Raw genomic sequence first — 21,927 nt, forward strand, 5'->3', positions numbered from 1 at the left:
ATCGTATGTATGTCGTTTAATATATTTCGTGTTAATTTTAATAAATAATCGTGTTTATTATATTTTAATTATTTTTTCTTCTTTTAATTAATTTATTAATTATTATTTTTACATTTTAAATATATTTTAAATGCAAGTAATAATAATAATAATAATTTATAGTATTAAAAAATATATAGCACAAATGACACAACAACCCTTCATCAATTATTTGAAAAAGGAGAAGAAAATGGCAAAATAGACTTTCACCACTTTGCACCATTTTGGTGTAGTGCAAAGTGAATAGTGTTGACTCAAAATGATACAAAGTATAATATTGCATTGGAGTAACTTTATACCCATAAACGGTACAGTTCGATGATTTAGAGTTCACAATGGAGATGCCCTCATGACCAGTTCTGCACTAATAAGAATGATACGATTGAAAAGACACGTGAGATGTTTGTTCATCATTTTATCAATTTTCCATAATTCATTGTATCAAACATGTCAACAGATGATACCAAGTCATTTTCCAGTAGGGTAGGATCAGGGGACAAATAACAACTTCTCCTTCACTGCACATTCCCTCCCATCTCCATATCTTGACTTTGTGCCCATACCTTATATAAATCCGAATAATGTTCAGAATTCTTCATTCCATAGCCAAAAGATTTCCGTTCTGATAAACCCAATAACACACTGCAACTGCAGCGGGTGCGACATGAAACCAAGCTCGATTTCATCTCGAAGAAGTTCGAAACTCCGGTCGACTCAACGTTGTTCGAAGCATATCAAGGAGCATAGGGCACGCCTTTATATCATATGGAGATGTACGGTTCTGCTTCTCTGCTCGCATGATTGACCTTCAAATATAGACCATGAACCTGTTTTGATACACAGTATCGAACAGTACTGCCACCAAGCTACACATATATGATAGCGACAGAGGATAGATTGAGGTACTCTAAAACTTAAAACATTCATAGAGTTAATCCTCGTATAATTTTGGGCAACAGCCTGTGTTTTTGAAGTTTTTAAGGAAAACGCAAAATGTTTTGAGGGAAAAAATTTTCTTCTAGTTTTGCATTTTTAACGAAGGAAAATGGAAATCCGTAAGAGAGACCCCTCTGGATCTTCTACAAAAACCAACTTTCAAATTCCGACACACGTCGGTAAAATGTATATGCACAAATCCTATACAGTAAATGCTCGTTATGCACAAAAGTATACTTCCTCGCCCGAGGTTAACAAAACTAGCAGTGGGATGCTTCTCCATTATACATATGTACAACCTCTTGAAACACGTACAGACAGTGATAAGAAATTACAGCTGATAGATCACCAAAGGGCAAAATACACTGGAAATCTATATTATTGTCACTATACAGGCCTTACAGAAACACATCTATACTAGCCAAAATATGTTTTAGTTTGATTGTCTTGTTACGTTATATTGAACTTCTTTGGTATTAGTCCTTGCTTATTTTGGCCTCCCTGTCAAAATGCCAAGAGTACATGCAAAATAAGAGACAAGTAAATCTTGTTGTGGATACAGCATACTTTCGCTAGAATTCTAGAACTGCAAGTATCGAAACTAGAGAATAATTCCATTTCCCGTGCACATCCAAAGTCGTCAGTTTCTTTCACAATGCACTTTTACTATTTCAAAAGCTCATAGAAAGGTCTAGTGCAGTTATTCTACAAAGTAAGAGATATCTAGATTAACAAATAGCAAATCATTCCGTGTACGAGTAAAGTCTGGTGATTATAACCAGACATTTTTCTCTGCACATGAACTCTATTTTTGTGACCTCGTCGACTTTAAGATGATGGTAAAAAGCTTTTAATTTGGTATATGTTTTACTGTGATGAAAGTGGATTTATAAGAAGGCTTAAAATGGTCTAGGGTATTTCAGAAAATGTTCTGATAAAATTAAGTCACCGATAATTATAATATTCAATCAAAATAGGGCAAGCTTAAACCTTGTGATAAGGTAGACCAAGCTTATTTACCAGCAATTCCTAAATTACCTGAGGATGGAATTGCACTTTACCCTTTTTCAATTATATTACTAATTCATATTTTTCATTTTCTCCGAGAAGCAAAAGAACCTGGTAACCTTGATCATAGAAAAAATCATTTTTCATTTTTCTCATAGCCAATCATTATATGTGTAGATTTCTCATTAAGACATAGAAGTGCCTTTTTTCTTGCAATGTTTGTGGTTAACGAGGGACACTGGGAAGTAGAAGGCTATAGAGGAAATGCTGAAAAACTTACTGATGATGGCTTTTGACCAGACAGCCTACGGTTCGAAGGTGCTCGAGCAACATATGAAGCAGCAGCAGTAGCAGCCACACGTATTCTACAATGATCACAAATAATCTTGTAAGAATAATAAATGAATCAGGTAGAGTGAGTGCTAATATAATTAGGAAATGCTCGTACTCAACACCTTTTATGTACATCGACATATACATCTGTCTCGTCAACAATTTCCTCCTGTATCCATGGACAGCAATCGGTCAAAACTTTAAAAGGGAGAGAGGGAAGAATGAACGTTCTCAGATTAGAAGAGGGTATTAAGAGCACATTTGGCTAAAGCTTAAAGAGTTTGTTTATAAGTAAATTAGTGAAGTTTAAAATAAGTAACTTCTTATTGATTACATCTGAAATAAGTTAATTATCGTAACAAAACTGTGAGCGTTACTTTTAAAATAAGCAACTCCCCTTTCTTTTTTCATTTTCCTTTCACTTAAAAGTAGGAAAAATAAATATTTAAGCATGTTTGAAACTAAAAAGTAACTTGTATGAAATTCCCAAAAAAAAAAAAGGAGGAAGTTAGTTTTACTTATTCACCAGCTTAGCCAAACACGTTCCAAGCTTGTTATAACAGACAATTTATAGGCCCAACTGGATGCAATATCAATCAGTTGTAATAGGAAATATGAATAACATGAAACACAAGAGGTTACTTGAAGAAGTTCTTCAAATACATCTTCCAAAGTGATAATGCCAATAACTTCTCCATCTTCAATATCCTTCAACAGATCCTTGTCTTGCAAACTATCTTTCGACGCCTTCTCAATGTTGATCACAACATTATTTAATTTACCATCATGCTTGTTCAGCAACGGAATAGTCAATTGCGAATGGCCATTGGTAAAATTGTTTTCTCCAATTTTCCCGGGATCAACAGAAGAATTATGCATTTTCTCTTTCTCTCGCACTTTCACGACAGCTGCCATGTGACTGCTTCCTTTCTGAAACTCGTTGAGAATATCATACAAGGGCATATTTGCCGGTACCCTAAAATAGAAAAGGAGAAAAATATGTGATGGAATAATAAAAACAGGAAAGGTAGTAAAAGATAACATTTTAAAGAGACAAACAAACCTAGGGATTTTTCGGATTGAAACAGCACTAACTGGGGTCTCTGTTTCTGCCCGTACAGTAAGAAGACTCTTTACCTATTTCCAGAGAAGGCAAATGATATTACTGACAATAAATTCTTCAGTTACTAAAATCAGATAAACTGACGAATGTTCAATAATTCCTGGAGTTACACACAGACCAATAGAAGTCCAATAATGTTCTTTGGATTTCCTGAATAGACAGGAATGCGACTATGTCCACGAGCAAGGATTTTCCCAATTGCTTCCCTGAATAGTAGGACATTTATTAGAAAAACATTTTTATATATCTCCACACAATTTAAATTTCTACTAATACATGAGCAAAGAATGTTGACCTAAGGCAGAAAATGAAATAAATAGCCTTTCAAAAGTAATTCTCACAGCATAAATATAACTTGAGAAGCACGGAAACTAATTCAACATCAAACTCACCAGTCCAATTTTGAATTGACATCTAGCGAGAAAGTTGATTCAATAGGGGTCATAGCCTCCTCTGCAGTCTGCACATATTTGAAACAATCTCATAGGGACAACAATTTAAGGTAAAGCTAATAAATGAAGATGTCTCGTATCAAAGTGTAAAATTATGGGTTATTGATTTTAAAACTTATTTCCTTGAGGGAAAATAATGAAAGAAAGTATTTCTATTTAACTTCCTCGCCAACGGTGCATAGTGGCATTAATACATGGTCAAATGAGATGGCCAAATTGCTAAAGAGTGTGTTATAAAGCAAAGAAACTATGCCACGTGATATTTCTGCAACCCCACTTACCTTTTCAGTTAAATCTAATGCTCCACTTATGATAGTAGTCTCATCATGAGTGAGTTCACCTCCTTTCCCAGCCTATGATATAAGATGAACAATACATTGCATTATATAACAAAATAAAATAAGCACCAGATATATATTCCACTTGTCGAGATATGCCCCAGTTTTATAAACTGTGAACATGCATTATGTTTATATCTATTCACTTATAACTCTGGAATACCTCCTGGCTGTGGATAGAAACAAGTGCTTTCAACTGAGGTCGCCTAAACAAAGCATCATTGTGGCCCAAGATGGAATCCAGAATCTGAAACACGTGAAGTAGAATATCCAAGCTTGGTTATGTGATGGATTAAAACCTAATTCCCTATCCTGATAGCAGAAATGAAATGACGAAAAAATAGAAAAACACTAATATTTATAGGGATTCACCATCAATATAAATGTTACGATAGCTCACCGCTAAAGATTTTTCGCTATAATGAATAAGGAGAATTACTAATTTTTCCTCGTGCCGCTCTGTCTCCTATTTATAATGTAAGAAACTAGATTGATCTACAGTCGAGGGATAAGTGTACAATATAATTAGACTCCAAGCATTCCAACAAATAATCTCCAGGAAATCTTATTTTTAAACTCTCAGTTGACTTTAGTGCACCTAACTAAAAATCAGAGCATCCTATATATCACAATCGGCAATATAATAACGAAAAAATCCACTTTCTGTGTAAACTTTACCTTTCCAATAGGGTAAGCAATAGGATAACAAATTATCATCAAGATGCGCACAAGCCACAAGAAATTTGCACTCACAGCAAGCCCATATTTAGAACATATTGCTTGTGGGATGATCTATTCGCCAATAGCCACAATTAAAACAAGATGTCAATCACAGTTTAACATAACACCACATATGGTTAAAACCATATATGAAAACTGTACCTCACCGAAAGCTAGAACAAAAGTCACTGAGAGAATGACGGCAACTACAGGGTGAAACAGCTTATCTAGATATATTGGAAGAGCCTGCAGAGAGCATTTCATCAATTCAAGAAAATTTTCAAATACCGTATGCATAATTCGAATATCTCAGGATAGCATTTCACAGGATAACATTCATACTTTAACTAGTTGTTCGTATTTAAAAATCCCAAAAGTTGAAACTTGAACTCAACTTCATTTTATTATTATTATTATTTTTTTTTTTTTCCTTTTTAATACTTTCAAAATTATATGACAAATGTTACTAATCTGCATAAAATGAAATAACTAATAAGAAAAACGCTNACGGTGGAGTTGACCATCGTGGCAAAGGACGGAGGCAGTGGATACTCCTCATATTTATTTATAAACAGAATTCAATTTTATCTGTCTTTTGTGATTTTTGTACGTATTTGGTACATAGTCTTAACGGATAACGGAAAAAAATTTAGTTCTATGTCTATTTTTTAAATATTATTTAGTATTGTTCGATTTTCTATCTCAAACATGTTTGTATCCACTGTCTCCGTCCTTTGCCACGATGGTCAACTCCACCGTTCAATCTAACATCCTAACTTGAGAATATATAATTATGATGCTAGTTCAAATTGACCTCATGGGTCAATAGAATGAATATTACATGCTAATGACACTTGCAAGACTTATTTTGACTAAAAGTAGGTTATCTCATAACTATCTACAAATATCATTTCATCATCATCGATTTGTGTGTAGGTCTATAGATTTATTTTTATTTTTTTTTTTCAATCGACTTAAATAGAAAGTATTCTTTTTGCCAATGTGACCAGTATAGTTTAGCACAATCAAAGATTCATGCAAGGGTGTTTTGTTATATAATCGTATTAAACAACATTTACCCCAAAAAATGCCTCTGATCATTAATCAAATCTTCACATTCTCCTTCATTCTAGCGTGAAAATCCAAAAGATCCTAGGACACTTGTTCCACGTGCTCATAATCATCTCTTTTGCACTTTAACTTTTCTCATAATCACTTTATATAAAGGGAGTCCAACCCAAGGAAAAAATGTGATAAAAGTACATATACTTGGTACTTTCCTTTTCCTTACTACCAACACATTCTCAAGAAAAATTAACGAATTCTCACATCAAAGGTGACTCAAGCTGAGTTGTCCAGCCCCTTCTCTAGTTCTCTTACAGGACTTAACTGGTCAAAGAATTGTACTATATTTGGCCCTGGTTTGATATTTTAAAACTCATTTTCAACCACATATTCTCATAGTAAAATATTTTTAATGTAAACCCAAATTTTTTTTCCTACTTTTTAATTACGCATTTTTCAAAAATTCACTATTACAAAACTCATTTTGATGAAAAAATGGATATTTACTTGGGCGGAGCCACAACATGTCCAGTGCGGGCAGATGCCCGCACTGGAATTTTGGGCAATTTTTTTTTTTAATTAACCCACTTCCTATTCAATTTAGAAAGAGAAGTCCTATTAGACCCATTCCCTCAACATTCAATTGATCCAAACCCATTCATTCATTTGAATCATCCAACCATTTGTCTGTGAGTGAGAGAATTCGTCCCTGTCGAGGTGTCGTGGTTCTGGTTCGCATAGAGTATTAAAACTCGCAAGGAACAAATGTAATATATAAATTATGTCGTTTTTAGTATTGTTGTACTATTATTTTTTTTTTATCGTCATTAAATTCATGACCAAAACCTCGACATTCGACGTCGAAAAATTTTTTCCGCACTGAATTAAAATCCTAGCTCCGCCCCTGGGTATTTAGTTTGTTAAAAGTTGACTTTTATGCAATCGTACGTTGAAATATATAAGATAGACACCAATACACAGATAGATCAGAAATTTAGTAAAATAAAAGTAGAGGGGTCATGAAATGTAAAGGTCAAAGAAATCCGTTAATAAATATTAATTAAATTTAAGCAATAAAATCCTTGAAAATGACATAAATATCACTTTAATTGATATGAAGTATTGAGTTATGTAGTTAATTGTGTCAACATATTTTCGGTTTATTTCAAGAAAAAAGTGTTCCCTAACAAAGGAAAATGTGACATATGCATTTTATCAAATTATTTATGCTCATAACATATATATTAATCTATCTCTTGGAACTAAAATCGCATTTCACAAGGAATGAATTTGAAAACACATGCTGATGCACCTCTTCTAGAATAGGTTGGTGTACATAGTGCATGACTTAGTCCCTACTTGATGGGAATTAAAATCAGATTTTTAGCAAATTTTGCTATAAGTTAATAAAATGTATAATTAAAAAGCTGTGGGACCCATAAAATTTGTTGTTGAAATTAATTGTTGACTTTTTGGAGAAGCATTTAGTCAGGCCTTTCAGTTCCTCTTATAAGTGTGGTATTGCAATACAAAACTTGAGGACAACTAAATAGACCAAACAAGATTGCTTCACAGAAAGTGAATGATGGATACTTGAGGCCTAATCTCTCTCTTTTTAGTTCATTACAGCAACCTAAAAATGACCTAAATATGCAACACGTAAAGCTTATGAACGAACTGTTATACAAGACGGTGCAGGAAGAGAATATTTAGTAGCTGACTCTATTTTTACGGCATTTTTAGTGAAAATTGGACAATCATTAACAGAGACATCCCCCTTAAATTTATACTCTGTGCTGTACTTGTACTCTATCCTGGGACAGAAAGCAAGTGGGTGCCAAGGCCACATCGATTGCCAATTAATCCTCATCCACTGTGTGCTTCCCAATATGCATTAGTAAATCATGCCTGTGCAACACTGCCATTCACTCCACTCCCTCCACCCACCCATCTGACATCGTCTTCTCCGTCCGATGGCTCAAGTCGTAGGCATCGGCACAAGCATGGACACAGACACATGAGGGACGGACATGAGAAAGCACGTGGTGAACATAATTGTTGCCGATGGTTAAGAGAACTTGACAGTGTTCGTGTTTGTGTTCTGCTTGAGCACTTGCATCCGTTCCTTTGTAGGCCTGTGCACAATTACACAGTCATCGTTGATGAATCATGTAATGTGACTTTCCACTGCGGGTCGAGTTGGGTTATGGTCTGACTTTTACCAGGGAGAAGAAGTTACCTCCTGTGATTTATTGTGTGTGTGTGTGTTTTAACTTTTTAAAGTTCATTTCAAGTTTGTTCACTTAACTTCCGTCTACATATACTTTGTAGAAGAAATCAACCTCCTCCCGTTACCTCTAGGAATTCTATTGTAATTATCCTCATGAATAGGGATGTCAACGAATCGAGTTGAACCGACTTGCGAACCAAAATTTTTGGCTCGAGCTCGGCTCGAGCTTTTCTAAGGTGGGCTTTTTTTGGCCCGAACCGGGCCGAGCTTGAAAATTAAGGCTCGACCTGAGCTTTTGGCTAGGGCTTTACCGAGCCAAGCTCGATTTCTGGATTTTTTTTTTTTTTTTTTAATACCTCTTGCTGCCTGTGTGGTAGCTATTTTAGCTGCAGATTAGCTGCCTAACCAGCAGCAGACCTGCTGCCAATTGGCAGCTTGATATGGCTGCCTTATGAAGTTGCTAGTTAAGGCAGTTTAGCTGCCAAGATTTCTCCTGTCTTTTTTTTTTATTTTTTTTATTCAAATAATACGGGCCGGCCCGACTGAAGCCAACTCTAAAAAATGAGGCTTGGAGGCTCCGAGCCTCGAGCCGAGCCGGCTTGAGCTTTTTCCGAGCTGAGCCACGAGCGGCCCGAGCCAACGAGCCCGATTGCCATCCCTGCTCATGAACCAAATATAAAATATGTATGGATTTCAGGAACAATACAGAAAGTTAAGGGAACAAAGTTAAAACAATTGAGATACAAAGCATTACATCTTCCAACAACCAATTTGTATTCAAACTAAAGTTATTTGTATAGCCAAACATATTAGTAAGTTTGCAGGATATAAAGACATGAAGAAAGAGGCATGATTCTGATTTTGTTTGCACATATATATCCAAAACCTTTACCTGTAATGTCAGGTAAAAGATGCTGAAATTAGATCGTAAATATAAAAGCATACAACTGACTTAGACGTGCAGAATCTATGCGGGTTTGTGGAACCCTTCTGCAAAAGCCATGGGCATCACATAAAGTCCCCTGCTATGCAATAGTTCGGTGGCTGCTGAGGGATTGACCTCAAACAACTTTCCCATCATCTCTTCAAGAGGCTCGTGGATCATCTGCTCATGAATGAAGTAATGGCCATATCCCTATAAAAAGGAAATAATATAACAAATCCTTATAAGATGCCAGAGTACATAGAAAATAGTTGCTTTTAGAGCAATGAAGTGGCTTATAAGCAATCTGGTTAACTATTTATTCTCGATTTCTAGTACCTCGAGGAATATAAAAGGACTAGAAGTTGATTCACTTCCCAGTCTGCTTCGACTCAAATCCTGCACAATCAAATATCTAAAAAAATCAGCCTAGTGATTGACTAGGAATAAAGATTCAAAATTACAAGATTGCTAGAAAACCATCAGAATAGCCATATAAACAGATCATGTCAATGCAGAAAGCATTACAATAAGCAAATTTTGGCAGCATCAAATCCTGCTGCCTTCTAAGTTAAACTAATTTCAACACATCTAGTTATAGAATAAACCCTTTGTCGGTGCTTTCTGACATCCATCGTGCTATATTCTACTGAAATATAGGATATACAAGAGATCATTTTACTCACGTTAAGATACGTGAAAGAGTGATTTTCCAAGTACAAACTAATGCATCAAAAAAGAAATTCATGAAACTAAAATCTATCTGATCTTGGAAAACTTGTCATCTGTTCTCTTTTTTTTTTTTTTTTTTTTTTGAAGTATAGTCATATGTGCTTTTAGAAATTTTTAAAGAGTATAATATATTATTTGGAGAGCATAAGTTTAGAGAGTTAAAATTTTAAAGTATTCCATCAAACTCTTTATATTTGACACTTAATTTTACTACTTTCAAAAAATATTTATTATTTTTCTATCTTTATTTTAACTAACTTTTTTTCTAAATTATTTTATTATTTTCCTACATTGAAAATTAAAACACTTTGAATGCAGTCAAACCCACTCTCTAAATTAAATTGTAAATTTAAAGAGTTCATCAGATCATGATTTTAAGAGTTGACTCTTTAAAATGGAAAGTATTTCATGTTTAAAGAATCTTTTGGAGAAGCATTTAGTCAGGCCTTTCAGTTCCTCTTATAAGTGTGGTATTGCAATACAAAACTTGAGGACAACTAAATAGACCAAACAAGATTGCTTCACAGAAAGTGAATGATGGATACTTGAGGCCTAATCTCTCTCTTTTTAGTTCATTACAGCAACCTAAAAATGACCTAAATATGCAACACGTAAAGCTTATGAACGAACTGTTATACAAGACGGTGCAGGAAGAGAATATTTAGTAGCTGACTCTATTTTTACGGCATTTTTAGTGAAAATTGGACAATCATTAACAGAGACATCCCCCTTAAATTTATACTCTGTGCTGTACTTGTACTCTATCCTGGGACAGAAAGCAAGTGGGTGCCAAGGCCACATCGATTGCCAATTAATCCTCATCCACTGTGTGCTTCCCAATATGCATTAGTAAATCATGCCTGTGCAACACTGCCATTCACTCCACTCCCTCCACCCACCCATCTGACATCGTCTTCTCCGTCCGATGGCTCAAGTCGTAGGCATCGGCACAAGCATGGACACAGACACATGAGGGACGGACATGAGAAAGCACGTGGTGAACATAATTGTTGCCGATGGTTAAGAGAACTTGACAGTGTTCGTGTTTGTGTTCTGCTTGAGCACTTGCATCCGTTCCTTTGTAGGCCTGTGCACAATTACACAGTCATCGTTGATGAATCATGTAATGTGACTTTCCACTGCGGGTCGAGTTGGGTTATGGTCTGACTTTTACCAGGGAGAAGAAGTTACCTCCTGTGATTTATTGTGTGTGTGTGTGTTTTAACTTTTTAAAGTTCATTTCAAGTTTGTTCACTTAACTTCCGTCTACATATACTTTGTAGAAGAAATCAACCTCCTCCCGTTACCTCTAGGAATTCTATTGTAATTATCCTCATGAATAGGGATGTCAACGAATCGAGTTGAACCGACTTGCGAACCAAAATTTTTGGCTCGAGCTCGGCTCGAGAAGGTGGGCTTTTTTTGGCCCGAACCGGGCCGAGCTTGAAAATTAAGGCTCGACCTGAGCTTTTGGCTAGGGCTTTACCGAGCCAAGCTCGATTTCTGGATTTTTTTTATTTTTTTTTTTTAATACCTCTTGCTGCCTGTGTGGTAGCTATTTTAGCTGCCGATTAGCTGCCTAACCAGCAGCAGACCTGCTGCCAATTGGCAGCTTGATATGGCTGCCTTATGAAGTTGCTAGTTAAGGCAGTTTAGCTGCCAAGATTTCTCCTGTCTTTTTTTTTTATTTTTTTTATTCAAATAATACGGGCCGGCCCGGCTGAAGCCAACTCTAAAAAATGAGGCTTGGAGGCTCCGAGCCTCGAGCCGAGCCGGCTTGAGCTTTTTCCGAGCTCAGCCACGAGCGGCCCGAGCCAACGAGCCCGATTGCCATCCCTGCTCATGAACCAAATATAAAATATGTATGGATTTCAGGAACAATACAGAAAGTTAAGGGAACAAAGTTAAAACAATTGAGATGCAAAGCATTACATCTTCCAACAACCAATTTGTATTCAAACTAAAGTTATTTGTATAGCCAAACATATTAGTAAGTTTGTAGGATATAAAGACATGAAGAAAGAGGCATGATTCTGATTTTGTTTGCACATATATATCCAAAACCTTTACCTGTAATGTCAGGTAAAAGATGCTGAAATTAGATCGTAAATATAAAAGCATACAACTGACTTAGACGTGCAGAATCTATGCGGGTTTGTGGAACCCTTCTGCAAAAGCCATGGGCATCACATAAAGTCCCCTGCTATGCAATAGTTCGGTGGCTGCTGAGGGATTGACCTCAAACAACTTTCCCATCATCTCTTCAAGAGGCTCGTGGATCATCTGCTCATGAATGAAGTAATGGCCATATCCCTATAAAAAGGAAATAATATAACAAATCCTTATAAGATGCCAGAGTACATAGAAAATAGTTGCTTTTAGAGCAATGAAGTGGCTTATAAGCAATCTGGTTAACTATTTATTCTCGATTTCTAGTACCTCGAGGAATATAAAAGGACTAGAAGTTGATTCACTTCCCAGTCTGCTTCGACTCAAATCCTGCACAATCAAATATCTAAAAAAATCAGCCTAGTGATTGACTAGGAATAAAGATTCAAAATTACAAGATTGCTAGAAAACCATCAGAATAGCCATATAAACAGATCATGTCAATGCAGAAAGCATTACAATAAGCAAATTTTGGCAGCATCAAATCCTGCTGCCTTCTAAGTTAAACTAATTTCAACACATCTAGTTATAGAATAAACCCTTTGTCGGTGCTTTCTGACATCCATCGTGCTATATTCTACTGAAATATAGGATATACAAGAGATCATTTTACTCACGTTAAGATACGTGAAAGAGTGATTTTCCAAGTACAAACTAATGCATCAAAAAAGAAATTCATGAAACTAAAATCTATCTGATCTTGGAAAACTTGTCATCTGTTCTCTTTTCCATAATTTATGCAAGTCAAAGAACATCCTGTGGACCAAAAAAAATACCTTCACTTGAAATTGCAAATATTTGATATGGTCAACGATATCATCCAGCACAGATGCTTTACCACCCTGAAACACAACAACCCACAAATCATTTTTAATTCAGACGATCTCTTAAATTTTATAAGATTATTTATTATGACTAATTTTGACAAAATTGGTTGACATGAAACCAGAACAATGTATTTTGTAGTTCACTGTTTGTGTCAGCTGGCAGAACCAGTTAATATTCAATCGAGTGACATATCTGTGGTAAATTTTGTCTAAGTTAAAGGGATACTAAAAATCTGACAATGTCCATGTAATGAAGTACCATGTCTATCACAAATCCCAGCAGGCAGAACACTTTGATATTCTGTCCCGGACTTCTAACTTAAAAGGAAAACGTCAAAATCTAACAATTTCAGCAAATGGAAGCACCATGTCAGCCACAGTTGGAAAGTTGATATATATCCAAGGGGAACAGTTTTTACCTCAAAAGCATACCTATCATTTAACTTAAAATGAAAGAAAGGACCTTTGGAGACATTTTGCTTTCCAGTAAGGATTTTTTTTTTTTTAAGCTACACCACACATCCACTTAAATTACCTCTCTAGAATGTGGCAGCAATTCCTGCAACGCATCAATCCTCTCTGAAATCCTCAATCTGCGACACTGAAAGGAATAGGGTACTTCATCAGCTAGCAGCTCAGTGTTAAGGACCTCAATTTTGTCCCATTACAATTAATTGAACGACTAATGCTTACACGATCAGAAGCATAAGCTCTCTGTCTTGATATTTTACGACGATTTTCAGAAGAATAATTTGCTGCAGCAGCACCCAACCCTGAATTGGCTTGAGAAACATTACTATATTCTTCATTCCAAGCTTGTTTCTGCATATCATGATATCATGGCAAGATATTGGTGTTAAGTGATCATCACAAATCCAAAACACTTGTATACATTGCATGACTTTGGGATGAAACAATCTTGCAGAATGAATATTTATATATCATAACAAACAATGATTACAATTGACCTGAACACCAAGCTGATGCTCAGCACCTGTGAAATCCATTACCTGAGCCCACTCACCCTGCAGCCTTGAATATTCTTCCTGTTGAAGCAGAGAATAAAATTAAATCCCTTGTCAATGTGGTTTTCTTTTTCATCCATGTCATTAGATATGAGATAATCCAGGAATTATTGCAGGAAATATGGAAGAATTGACATTTGAATTTGCAACTTCTAATATATAATCTCATCTCATGGGTCCACAAATTCATAAATAGCATTTGAGCTTCATGTATAGATGGTTCTGCCTACTTACCACTTGAGAAGGATAGATATTTCCAAAATTAGATGCTTCTGCAGAAATGTCATAGGATACACCTTTCTGGATTTCAGGGAACCCTTTCTCTGCGAGAAATTCGACATAATTTCGAGGAGTTCGGCAGTTTATCCATTGAGGTATAGGGACAGGGATATTATGAATCCCACTACTCCCAGCTTTAACGATACTATGCTGATACGCATCACCATTGCTGACTATGATTGAAACATCATTTGTTAGCCCACTAAAGGTCAATGGCACTAACCGCAAAGCATCTTCACAATCCTGTTCTTCCATGCTGCTCGACAGAATTATCGCAAAAACAAATTTTCAAACTTGGGATGGCCAATTATTTATGGGAATATGGATTTCTAAGACAATCAGAAAACACACAAAGAACTCTAGACAATCACTACCACTCAACCACCAGTGATTCCAAATGAATCTCATTATAAAAGTACCAAAAAGCATGAACGAAATATTTCCAAAGTTTATGACGAAGATTTAGTAGAACTCGGCATATCCATATTGATAATTCAATTTCAAAACAATGGGATATAGATAACAATAAGCTAAAAATCCAAAGTTTACCTATAACATGTGATTAATAACAGGGAAGAGATGAGCATTGCTTATGAACTTTGCTTACAGGAACAAATTATGACGATAGTGTTCAATCACACATGACCACCAATGTTCTAAAACAAAGTATCAAATAAAACAAGCTAATTTGACTGCCATACTCGTTCATTTGATTGAGTAGTGAAACTCAAATATCAACATTCAGTAATCTATCAATTTTGGCACTGGAGGATTGGAAGCGACCATTAACTCACGTTTATACAAAAATCCACGTTAGTAGAAGTAAAACTCTCCTAAAGACACGCCTAAAACAGTAATAAAAAGAGAAAGTATACACAAAGGATTAAAATAGTAACAAATTTAATCATAAATTTATTTATATCAATAGATAACCAACTTTTTAAACAAAATAAATAAAATAAAAAAATAGACAGACGTTTTTCTGCATGCGTTAGTTCGTAAAAATAAACGGAGGAACAGAAGAGAAATTATTACCAACAGCTTATCTCTCTAGGGTTTTTGATTTACACGGAACGGTATTAAAAATGAAGAAGAAGGAGATGGAAAGGGGGTGGGGGTCGGGGTGGGAGTGGAAGGGTGAGTGAGGTACACTGCTGCTATTATAAGCTCAGGGCGTAGGCACGTACGACTGTAGTGCAGACACAGCCAAAATTTCCCCTTAAATAAAATAGAAACAAAACATCTTTAATTGTTCTCGGACATCCTTAACCTGTGTGTTTAATTAACAATTCGTCCTTTCATAATAAAAAGGAAAAGGAACATTACGAGGGTGTTTGGAAAATATTTTTATGTAAAAATACATTTTTGAATAGTAAATTGATGGAAAATATGTGGTTAAAAAATAATGAAATTTTTTTTATTTACGTGTAATATTATTTTAATAAAGAATGCGTGATTGAAAAGAAGAGAGAGAAAAATATATTTTGAAAAAAAAAGTACCAAACGGGGCTTATGCATTAATTTTAATTGATCATGCTATAATTACATAATATGCTTACATAATAATTTTTTTTTTTTTTTTTAACAAGGTGTCCCAGCTTGCGCCAGACTATATCCTCGTCTCTGAACCTCCGGCCCCTCAGCTGCTCAGGGAGGTAAATCGCAGGATGTGCCCTTATTGGTTCCCAGGTTCTCACATGACTTTTACTCCTTCCCCAAAGGAAGCCTCCTCCATGGTGATTAATCCACCAATAATTCCTCATTTATTGGATCAAAGGTTCCCACCAGAAATCGAACTCCCCACACTTGGTTTCAGAGCCCCCAATGTGATTGTTTCGCCAACTTGGATGTACCCTGGGGGGCGCTTACATAATAATTTATATACACATGATGTGGTGATATATGATTGAGTCATAATTTCTTTAACCAATTTAAAAAAAAAATCTCCACTTTCTTTTTAACACCTGTAAATCATTATGTAGTTACTTATGTATAAGTAGCATTATTAGAAAAAATTGCATATAGGTCCTAACCTTTGAAAAAGTACAAAGATTTTTCCTCAAGGTTAATGTCAAAGGTAATTTAAAATATATAAAATTTAAAAGTGAAAATTGTACTTGGAGTCTCTAATGTTTTCAAAAAAGTGTAAATGAGTCCCAAACCTTCCATTTTTGGTGGCACAGTTGACAGTCCCTAACTTCGAGAAAAATAAGCAGTTAAAGGACATTTGGACGGTTCATCCGAAATTTGTTAATTTAAAGTTTGATTGGAATTTGACAAATTTTAAGGTAAAACTAGAATTCTACTTTTTTTCTCACTTAAAAGAACTTAAAAATGGAAAACATTTCATATTTCTCAAGCTCATCCTATGACAATTAACCACCTCCATAATGCAATCACACCTTTGCCCATTGCCACTATCACTCCTTTCCATAACGCACCACCACTCCTCTTCACATCACCCCCACCAGCTAAAATCACCACTTGTTCCACCATGCCATTGTTACCACCAAAACCATAATGGAAATAAACTAATGCGATTTGGAAAAATGAGGTTGAAGGATCTCTCCTCTAGTTGATGTGAAAACCAAAGAGGAAGAAATCTCTCGAGTTTTCGCTCAAACCATGTGTAATATAAGACCAATCTTTCATCTCGATTTTGGTGGCAATGGTGGCAGCAGTGCTTGAGTGGCGCATGGCATGTGGATCTTTGGTAGGGTACAGTGGGTTCGATGACAATAAAAATATATTTTTTGAACTATTTTGTTTCTTTCTGTTCTATCTAGTGGCGCTTCTCTTCCAACTTTAATAGATTTTCAGATTGTTATACAGTGAATGGGAAGGAGAAATTGCATATGTTGACCACGAAATTCCAGTCACAATTGTTGAAAAAAAACTTGGAGCCATCGTTGCTCGAATTTTATTTTATTTTATTGTCATCGTTGTTTAATTGCTTTTATGAGAAAAAATGTAGAATCTCGATTTTGCCATTCTTATAAATGATCAAATTTCAAACTTTACATTAACGGATTTTTTAATGTGCCAAAAATTGGGAGTCTCAGGAATCATTTGCACATTTGAAAATCTTAAGGACCGAGGTGCAGTTCTCTTAATTAAAAATTGCTTCTAGCCTGTTTTAGACTTTTCGTTAACCAATATCCGAAAACGTGACCCAATTTACTTCAGATAATTGATGTTTATAAGTAACCTTAAACTCATACGATACGATGTCGTACCTCCAAAATAGAATATTCCCTTGCCCTACACGTTTTCCAGTTTATATAGTCGTTTTCTTCCCAACTTCATTTTCAGATTTCCAACACACCTCTCTCTCTATAATCTCAGAACTCAAAGTCCACAGAAAAACCTACATTTACTCAATTGAGCATGGAAAATTCTGGTATTTTGCAGACAGAGCAAGATCTTCTTGTGTTCTCGTCTCTATTTCACAATTCCAAAGGTTCAAATTTTCTTTTCGGAACAATTGATTTATGTTAGTAGATCACTGTAATTCTTTCTGCCTATGTTGTTTTATTCTTTACACTATTTTCTGTTCAGTTTTGTGTTTTATGCTGTTAATTTTTCAGGGTGTTTTGGTTATTTTAATGCCAATATTTTTTGTAAAAGCCAATGAATTCTAGCTAGAAAATGGTTGCAGGTAAAAATGTTAAACCACAGGAAACAGAGATTGAGAAAAAGATTGAATTTCTCGAGAGCTTGACAGGAAAAGTAATTTCCCAATTTTCTCTATTTTCAGAAGAGCTTGATAAAAAAAAAAAAAAAATCCAGGATTTAAGACTGTTAGCTGTCAAATCCGTAATATTGATTGTATTGACTTGTGTTGCACTTTCTGTTTTGTAAAAATGATTACTTATCGTAAAGGAGCTTTCTAAAAAAATTTCTAGCCAAAACGAAACACTTTTTAAAAACTATCCATACATATTCAAAAGGAATTATGCTAGTTGTACATTCTCCTTGACATCCCCTCCTGTGTGGAAGAAATCCAGACATTGATGTTATGGCTGTGGTCAAATTCAATGGTGTAGATGTAGTCATATGGAAGAGTGTAAACTTTGATTTCAACCACGATGTACATATAGCATGGTTGATTTGAAAGCAGCTTTTAACTTTTTAAAAGTCTAGTCAAATGGGCCTAATTTTAAGTCAACAACAAAATCAACCCAAGCCTTGTCGGAAGATCCATTTGGATCTTAGCAACCGCAAGAGGCCAAATTATTTGATCTACCCCTCTATTGAAATATTGTTACCCTTACAAAAACAAGTTTCTTTCGGACTATGTGAAATTATCATAACCACCAAGCATTCCATCCTTAAAATAATTAATTGTAGCTCTGATTTTAAATTTCTGGCTGCAGGTCAGCAACAGGAAATCTCGTAGATGGCTAAATGATCGTTTGTTAATGGAGCTTGTTCCCCCTTTGAATGCTGATGAAATCAGAGGATTGTTTGCTCCACCGCCATGGGGTGAGTTGTGTTTTAAAAAGACATTATTTCCCCTGCCTCACATTCAAATATCGAAACAAACAAGATATGGTCGAAATACACTCATGACTTTAGAAAAGACTATGAACTTGATCGAATTTCAGACTTAACTTTTTTCATATCAAAGTAAAACACAAGGCTTAGAGGGGGCTTCTAATATTGTGTAAACTAAAGAAAGTTACGCTTTCAGAGTTTGAGACTCTCTTAAAATAAACTGAGAAGGAAAGCATTTTAGATATCTTTTAGCCAATATATAATTTTTGGATTGCGAACAATTCTTTTATTACTCAGTCAATAAGCCATCATATGAATGACAATATGGACGGCTGTTTATCTTAAATGAAAGTCTTATTCTCGTGTACTTGAGTGTGTACCTGTACAACTATCTGCACCAGTGAATAGCCCTTAACAGTCGGGCTTTCTATAATTTTCTGTGTCAGCTATCCATATTTGATTTGTTTTAGTTTTACAGGTGGTGATGTGCCACTTTCACCATTTTGCATGACAAATGTCGGAGAGTGGGACAAGTTCAGGAATATAGACATGGACAAGCAGGTTCTCTCTTTCTTGTTTAGTAAAGCACCATACCGTCAAAAAATTATTTTCTGAATTTACTTAAGCTAAAAGCTGAATTTTTTTATCGAACTGCTAATAATAGATTGTGATATTTCACCATCCCATTGTTGCATCCCTACTGCAGCATTTCCTTTAGAATGTTTAGTTTATAAATGGACATCTTCACTTTGATGAAGGTTAACAGAGAGTCAAAATTGATTCTTGAAAAGTTTATTTTTCAATTGAGTGGAAAATTCTTGTCGATGCAGATGGTTGATAAAGAAGCTAAAACATGCCTATCTTGAGGAACTAATAAGTGCTTTTTGGTCTTTCAGAACTTTATTTTGTCGTATGATATATAAAATTAACGTGTAGGAATCTACATTGCTTTCAGAATTTGGCATATGGCATGAGGATGCTTATGTTCTCTCAGATCTTTGTTTAATTTTGCTAGGATTCCATTATAGAGTCCCTTGAAGACTCGTCTGGAGAGCAGAGAAGCCATCTAGATGCTGATAAAGTTGCAGTACTGACTGCATGGCATAGGGTTGATTGTAGAACTAGAAATGCACTTCGTCGTTCCTTTCTTTCAGAATTAATTAATAGCTATGAGGTACTTGAAATTTATTTCAAGAAAGTGCTTCTCACAATTATGAAATAAATGTCGGGAAAGCATGAATATGATCTGGTTAAATAATGAATTTGTTTTCCTTGTAAATTGCTCTCAGTTTGTTCCGTAGTAATATTGGTAACACTTTTGTCAGGAACGTGTACGATCGTTCATCAGGGAAAGTCGGGATGGAGACGTTCTTGTGCTACAAGTTCAAGATCCTTTCCATCGGTTACTACTTCATGGCGTTTGTGAGGTACATATTCTAATTCAGCTTTTCAATGTTAAACCCCAGCCCCAAGGAAAGCAACTGATCATTTCTGCCAACATTCTCAGTTTGTTATCTGAGCTTAAAAGGTTGACTTATAAGTAGGTTTAAAAGTAGATAACTTTTATATTGATCAAAGTGGGAAATAAATGTTTTTGAAATGGTTATAGTGGATAAGGTTTTGATTTTTTCAAATGCCTAACGAAATTGCCTTTCCGACAGTTCTATAATTTGCTTTCGACGACATTCACCCAATTTGAGTGTCCCAACTCCTTGAAGATGACTAGGATATGCAAGAAGAAAGCTAGCGTGGCCGATCTTCCTAACATCACTCTCTGCAACTTTCTAAAGATGGCGAAAGAAGGGGTTTGGTGATTCATTTTGCTATAATTCAAAGAATGTACCATTAGAACAACCTGTGCATAATCTTAACTTATTCAATCAATGTACTATTAGAACAGCCTCTGTGCATTATCTTAATTTACTCAAATGGATGTAAAAGTTTGGCAACTTTGCCATTTGACTCTTGAAAATTGAAATAATACCTCATTATCCCTAAATTTAGAATGTTTGTCGCGTCTCGTTTCTTTACGGGCTTATGAGGTTTGAACTTTCAGGCTAGTTTCAGAATTTCTTGTAATTCGTATAATGATCGTTTAACCGATCGATATCTTTTAATGATTGTCCTTGTATTCTAGTTCTGTTGTGACTTTTTTAGTATCGATTAGAAATAAGGCTAGGACTAAAGTGAGGGATTTGCAATCTTTTGACCATAAACAATGTTTCTCTCTTATATATCGTGTTTATTTTAATGATGCGTAATTTCACAATATGACATAGATTCAACAGTTGATGTCTAAGTTTACAGGGCGTCGTTGGGGATGTCGTTTAATTAGATAATCAGTCGCAGAAGTAGAGCCACAATTTGACAAGATAAAAAATTGTCCTGGTAGAAGAATTATAATTACAGGACCTACTCCTTGATTTGCCCACGGGATCCTCATTCATAGAAATATTAAGAAAGCCACAAAATAAAATAGATGCAGAAAATTAAACACCACCGAAGATAGAAATATTCCACTCTATGAATAATTGTTACAATTATATAAAATTTCTCGCTCACCTAAACCATTGAGTATCATCGAAAAATGTTACCTCCATTTTACCACACCCACAATATTCTGCTATGTTCAAACCGCAAAGAGAACAAGAAATTATTTTGGATGCTCTAATTCGTCCTCTTTTTCATGAGTCACGACCACAAAGAAGAGAAAAGCAAGTATATAGAGGGAACAATTGCTGCATGATCTTTAACCTATATTTTTCTCCACAGTTTACCATTAAAAGTTTGCACACTTTACAATCTAAAATTTACATATTGCTTTACATAAACCTCTATATATGCTGGAATTCTAATGGTTTTTTCTACTCGTACTGTGTATTGACCGCTCGTTTATATGTTGAGGAGTTTGCGTTTTGGGTTCTTTCTTTATTCCATGATATCATAATCTCCATATCCGAAATGGTAACTTCCATAAATCAAAAATTTTTGGAACTTTTGAGTGCCCGCTGTACCTGATTTGGGGAAACAAAAATTGGATTGATCATGTCAAGATTGCTCACAACCAATGGCGGATCCAGAATATTGAGTCGGCTAGGGCGGTCATTGACTCTTGACGGCTGCATTGGTAAGATTGTTTATTAATATTTAATCAAATAATATTAAATTTTTTTCAATCAATGTATAAATACACTTGAACGTAAAAGTCATATACATCTAAAAATATAATTCA

At 35.2% G+C, this 21,927-nt stretch overlaps 5 protein-coding genes across 9 annotated transcripts; 3 read left to right on the plus strand and 2 right to left on the minus strand.

Annotated features, from left to right (window-relative positions):
* Window positions 1–230: 230 nt before the first annotated feature.
* LOC111379627 (DUF21 domain-containing protein At4g14240-like) lies at window positions 231–5,231 on the minus strand. 3 transcript variants are annotated; one of them, XM_023003042.1, is made up of 11 exons: window positions 5,112–5,231; window positions 4,908–5,021; window positions 4,393–4,476; window positions 4,173–4,244; window positions 3,832–3,899; window positions 3,558–3,645; window positions 3,380–3,453; window positions 2,959–3,292; window positions 2,439–2,485; window positions 2,264–2,348; window positions 231–845 (listed from the first exon to the last, which is right to left on the minus strand). In XM_023003042.1, exons 1-11 carry the CDS (start codon window positions 5,211–5,213, stop codon window positions 801–803), a joined length of 1,113 nt encoding a protein of 370 aa, XP_022858810.1. In that variant the 5' UTR covers window positions 5,214–5,231; the 3' UTR covers window positions 231–800. The 3 variants fall into 3 exon arrangements, with proteins under 3 accessions (XP_022858810.1, XP_022858809.1, XP_022858811.1); XM_023003041.1 differs by lacking the exon at window positions 231–845 and adding an exon at window positions 1,156–1,476; XM_023003043.1 differs by lacking the exon at window positions 231–845 and adding an exon at window positions 1,156–1,476 and having other exon boundaries at window positions 5,117–5,225.
* A 2,503-nt stretch (window positions 5,232–7,734) lies between these two features.
* Window positions 7,735–8,321, plus strand: LOC111379622 (the record flags this gene model as incomplete). Its single annotated transcript, XM_023003038.1, has 1 exon — window positions 7,735–8,321. A coding segment is annotated over one exon (495 nt), but the record flags the coding sequence as incomplete, so codon positions are not given.
* Window positions 8,322–10,292: 1,971 nt separating this feature from the next.
* Window positions 10,293–11,065, plus strand: LOC111379623. The gene is made up of 2 exons (XM_023003039.1): window positions 10,293–10,363; window positions 10,594–11,065. Exons 1-2 carry the CDS (start codon window positions 10,293–10,295, stop codon window positions 11,063–11,065), a joined length of 543 nt encoding a protein of 180 aa, XP_022858807.1.
* Window positions 11,066–11,832: 767 nt separating this feature from the next.
* On the minus strand, window positions 11,833–15,396 carry LOC111379633 (transcription factor bHLH66-like). Of its 2 annotated transcripts, none has more exons than XM_023003054.1 (8): window positions 15,234–15,396; window positions 14,154–14,454; window positions 13,905–13,940; window positions 13,588–13,716; window positions 13,430–13,495; window positions 12,844–12,909; window positions 12,338–12,397; window positions 11,833–12,211 (listed from the first exon to the last, which is right to left on the minus strand). In XM_023003054.1, the coding sequence occupies exons 2-8, from the start codon at window positions 14,451–14,453 to the stop codon at window positions 12,044–12,046; spliced, it is 825 nt and encodes a 274-aa protein (XP_022858822.1). In that variant the 5' UTR covers window position 14,454; window positions 15,234–15,396; the 3' UTR covers window positions 11,833–12,043. The 2 variants fall into 2 exon arrangements, with proteins under 2 accessions (XP_022858822.1, XP_022858821.1); XM_023003053.1 differs by having other exon boundaries at window positions 13,863–13,940.
* A 2,103-nt stretch (window positions 15,397–17,499) lies between these two features.
* LOC111379629 (R3H domain-containing protein 4-like) lies at window positions 17,500–20,831 on the plus strand. Of its 2 annotated transcripts, XM_023003045.1 has the most exons (7): window positions 17,500–17,658; window positions 17,857–17,927; window positions 18,575–18,683; window positions 19,174–19,256; window positions 19,711–19,869; window positions 20,021–20,122; window positions 20,357–20,831. In XM_023003045.1, exons 1-7 carry the CDS (start codon window positions 17,586–17,588, stop codon window positions 20,507–20,509), a joined length of 750 nt encoding a protein of 249 aa, XP_022858813.1. In that variant the 5' UTR covers window positions 17,500–17,585; the 3' UTR covers window positions 20,510–20,831. The 2 variants fall into 2 exon arrangements, with proteins under 2 accessions (XP_022858813.1, XP_022858814.1); XM_023003046.1 differs by lacking the exon at window positions 17,857–17,927 and having other exon boundaries at window positions 17,513–17,658.
* The last annotated feature ends 1,096 nt before the right edge of the window (window positions 20,832–21,927 follow it).

This window comes from Olea europaea, unplaced genomic scaffold (genome assembly GCF_002742605.1).
Source record: "Olea europaea var. sylvestris unplaced genomic scaffold, O_europaea_v1 scaffold2011, whole genome shotgun sequence".
NCBI lineage: Eukaryota > Viridiplantae > Streptophyta > Magnoliopsida > Lamiales > Oleaceae > Olea > Olea europaea.

What these genes read in the sequence shown, in the direction of transcription:
- LOC111379623 (XM_023003039.1), top strand. Translation starts at nt 10,293, where the DNA reads ATGGAAAGTATTTCATGTTTAAAGAATCTTTTGGAGAAGCATTTAGTC. An exon ending in CCTTTCAGTTCCTCTTATAA is followed by an intron (nt 10,364 to 10,593) that starts GTGTGGTATTGC and finishes CGGCATTTTTAG; the next exon opens with TGAAAATTGGACAATCATTA.
- LOC111379627 (XM_023003041.1), bottom strand. Translation starts at nt 5,213, where the DNA reads ATGAAATGCTCTCTGCAGGCTCTTCCAATATATCTAGATAAGCTGTTT. An exon ending in GTCAATTCAAAATTGGACTG is followed by an intron (nt 3,646 to 3,831) that starts GTGAGTTTGATG and finishes CCTACTATTCAG; the next exon opens with GGAAGCAATTGGGAAAATCC. An exon ending in CTGGTCAAAAGCCATCATCA is followed by an intron (nt 1,477 to 2,263) that starts GTAAGTTTTTCA and finishes GCATTTTGACAG; the next exon opens with GGAGGCCAAAATAAGCAAGG.
- LOC111379633 (XM_023003053.1), bottom strand. Translation starts at nt 14,453, where the DNA reads ATGGAAGAACAGGATTGTGAAGATGCTTTGCGGTTAGTGCCATTGACC. An exon ending in AGCATCAGCTTGGTGTTCAG is followed by an intron (nt 13,717 to 13,862) that starts GTCAATTGTAAT and finishes CATGATATGCAG; the next exon opens with AAACAAGCTTGGAATGAAGA. An exon ending in TGCTGCCACATTCTAGAGAG is followed by an intron (nt 12,910 to 13,429) that starts GTAATTTAAGTG and finishes GTTGTGTTTCAG; the next exon opens with GGTGGTAAAGCATCTGTGCT.
- LOC111379629 (XM_023003045.1), top strand. Translation starts at nt 17,586, where the DNA reads ATGGAAAATTCTGGTATTTTGCAGACAGAGCAAGATCTTCTTGTGTTC. An exon ending in TCGAGAGCTTGACAGGAAAA is followed by an intron (nt 17,928 to 18,574) that starts GTAATTTCCCAA and finishes TTCTGGCTGCAG; the next exon opens with GTCAGCAACAGGAAATCTCG. An exon ending in TACTTCATGGCGTTTGTGAG is followed by an intron (nt 20,123 to 20,356) that starts GTACATATTCTA and finishes CCTTTCCGACAG; the next exon opens with TTCTATAATTTGCTTTCGAC.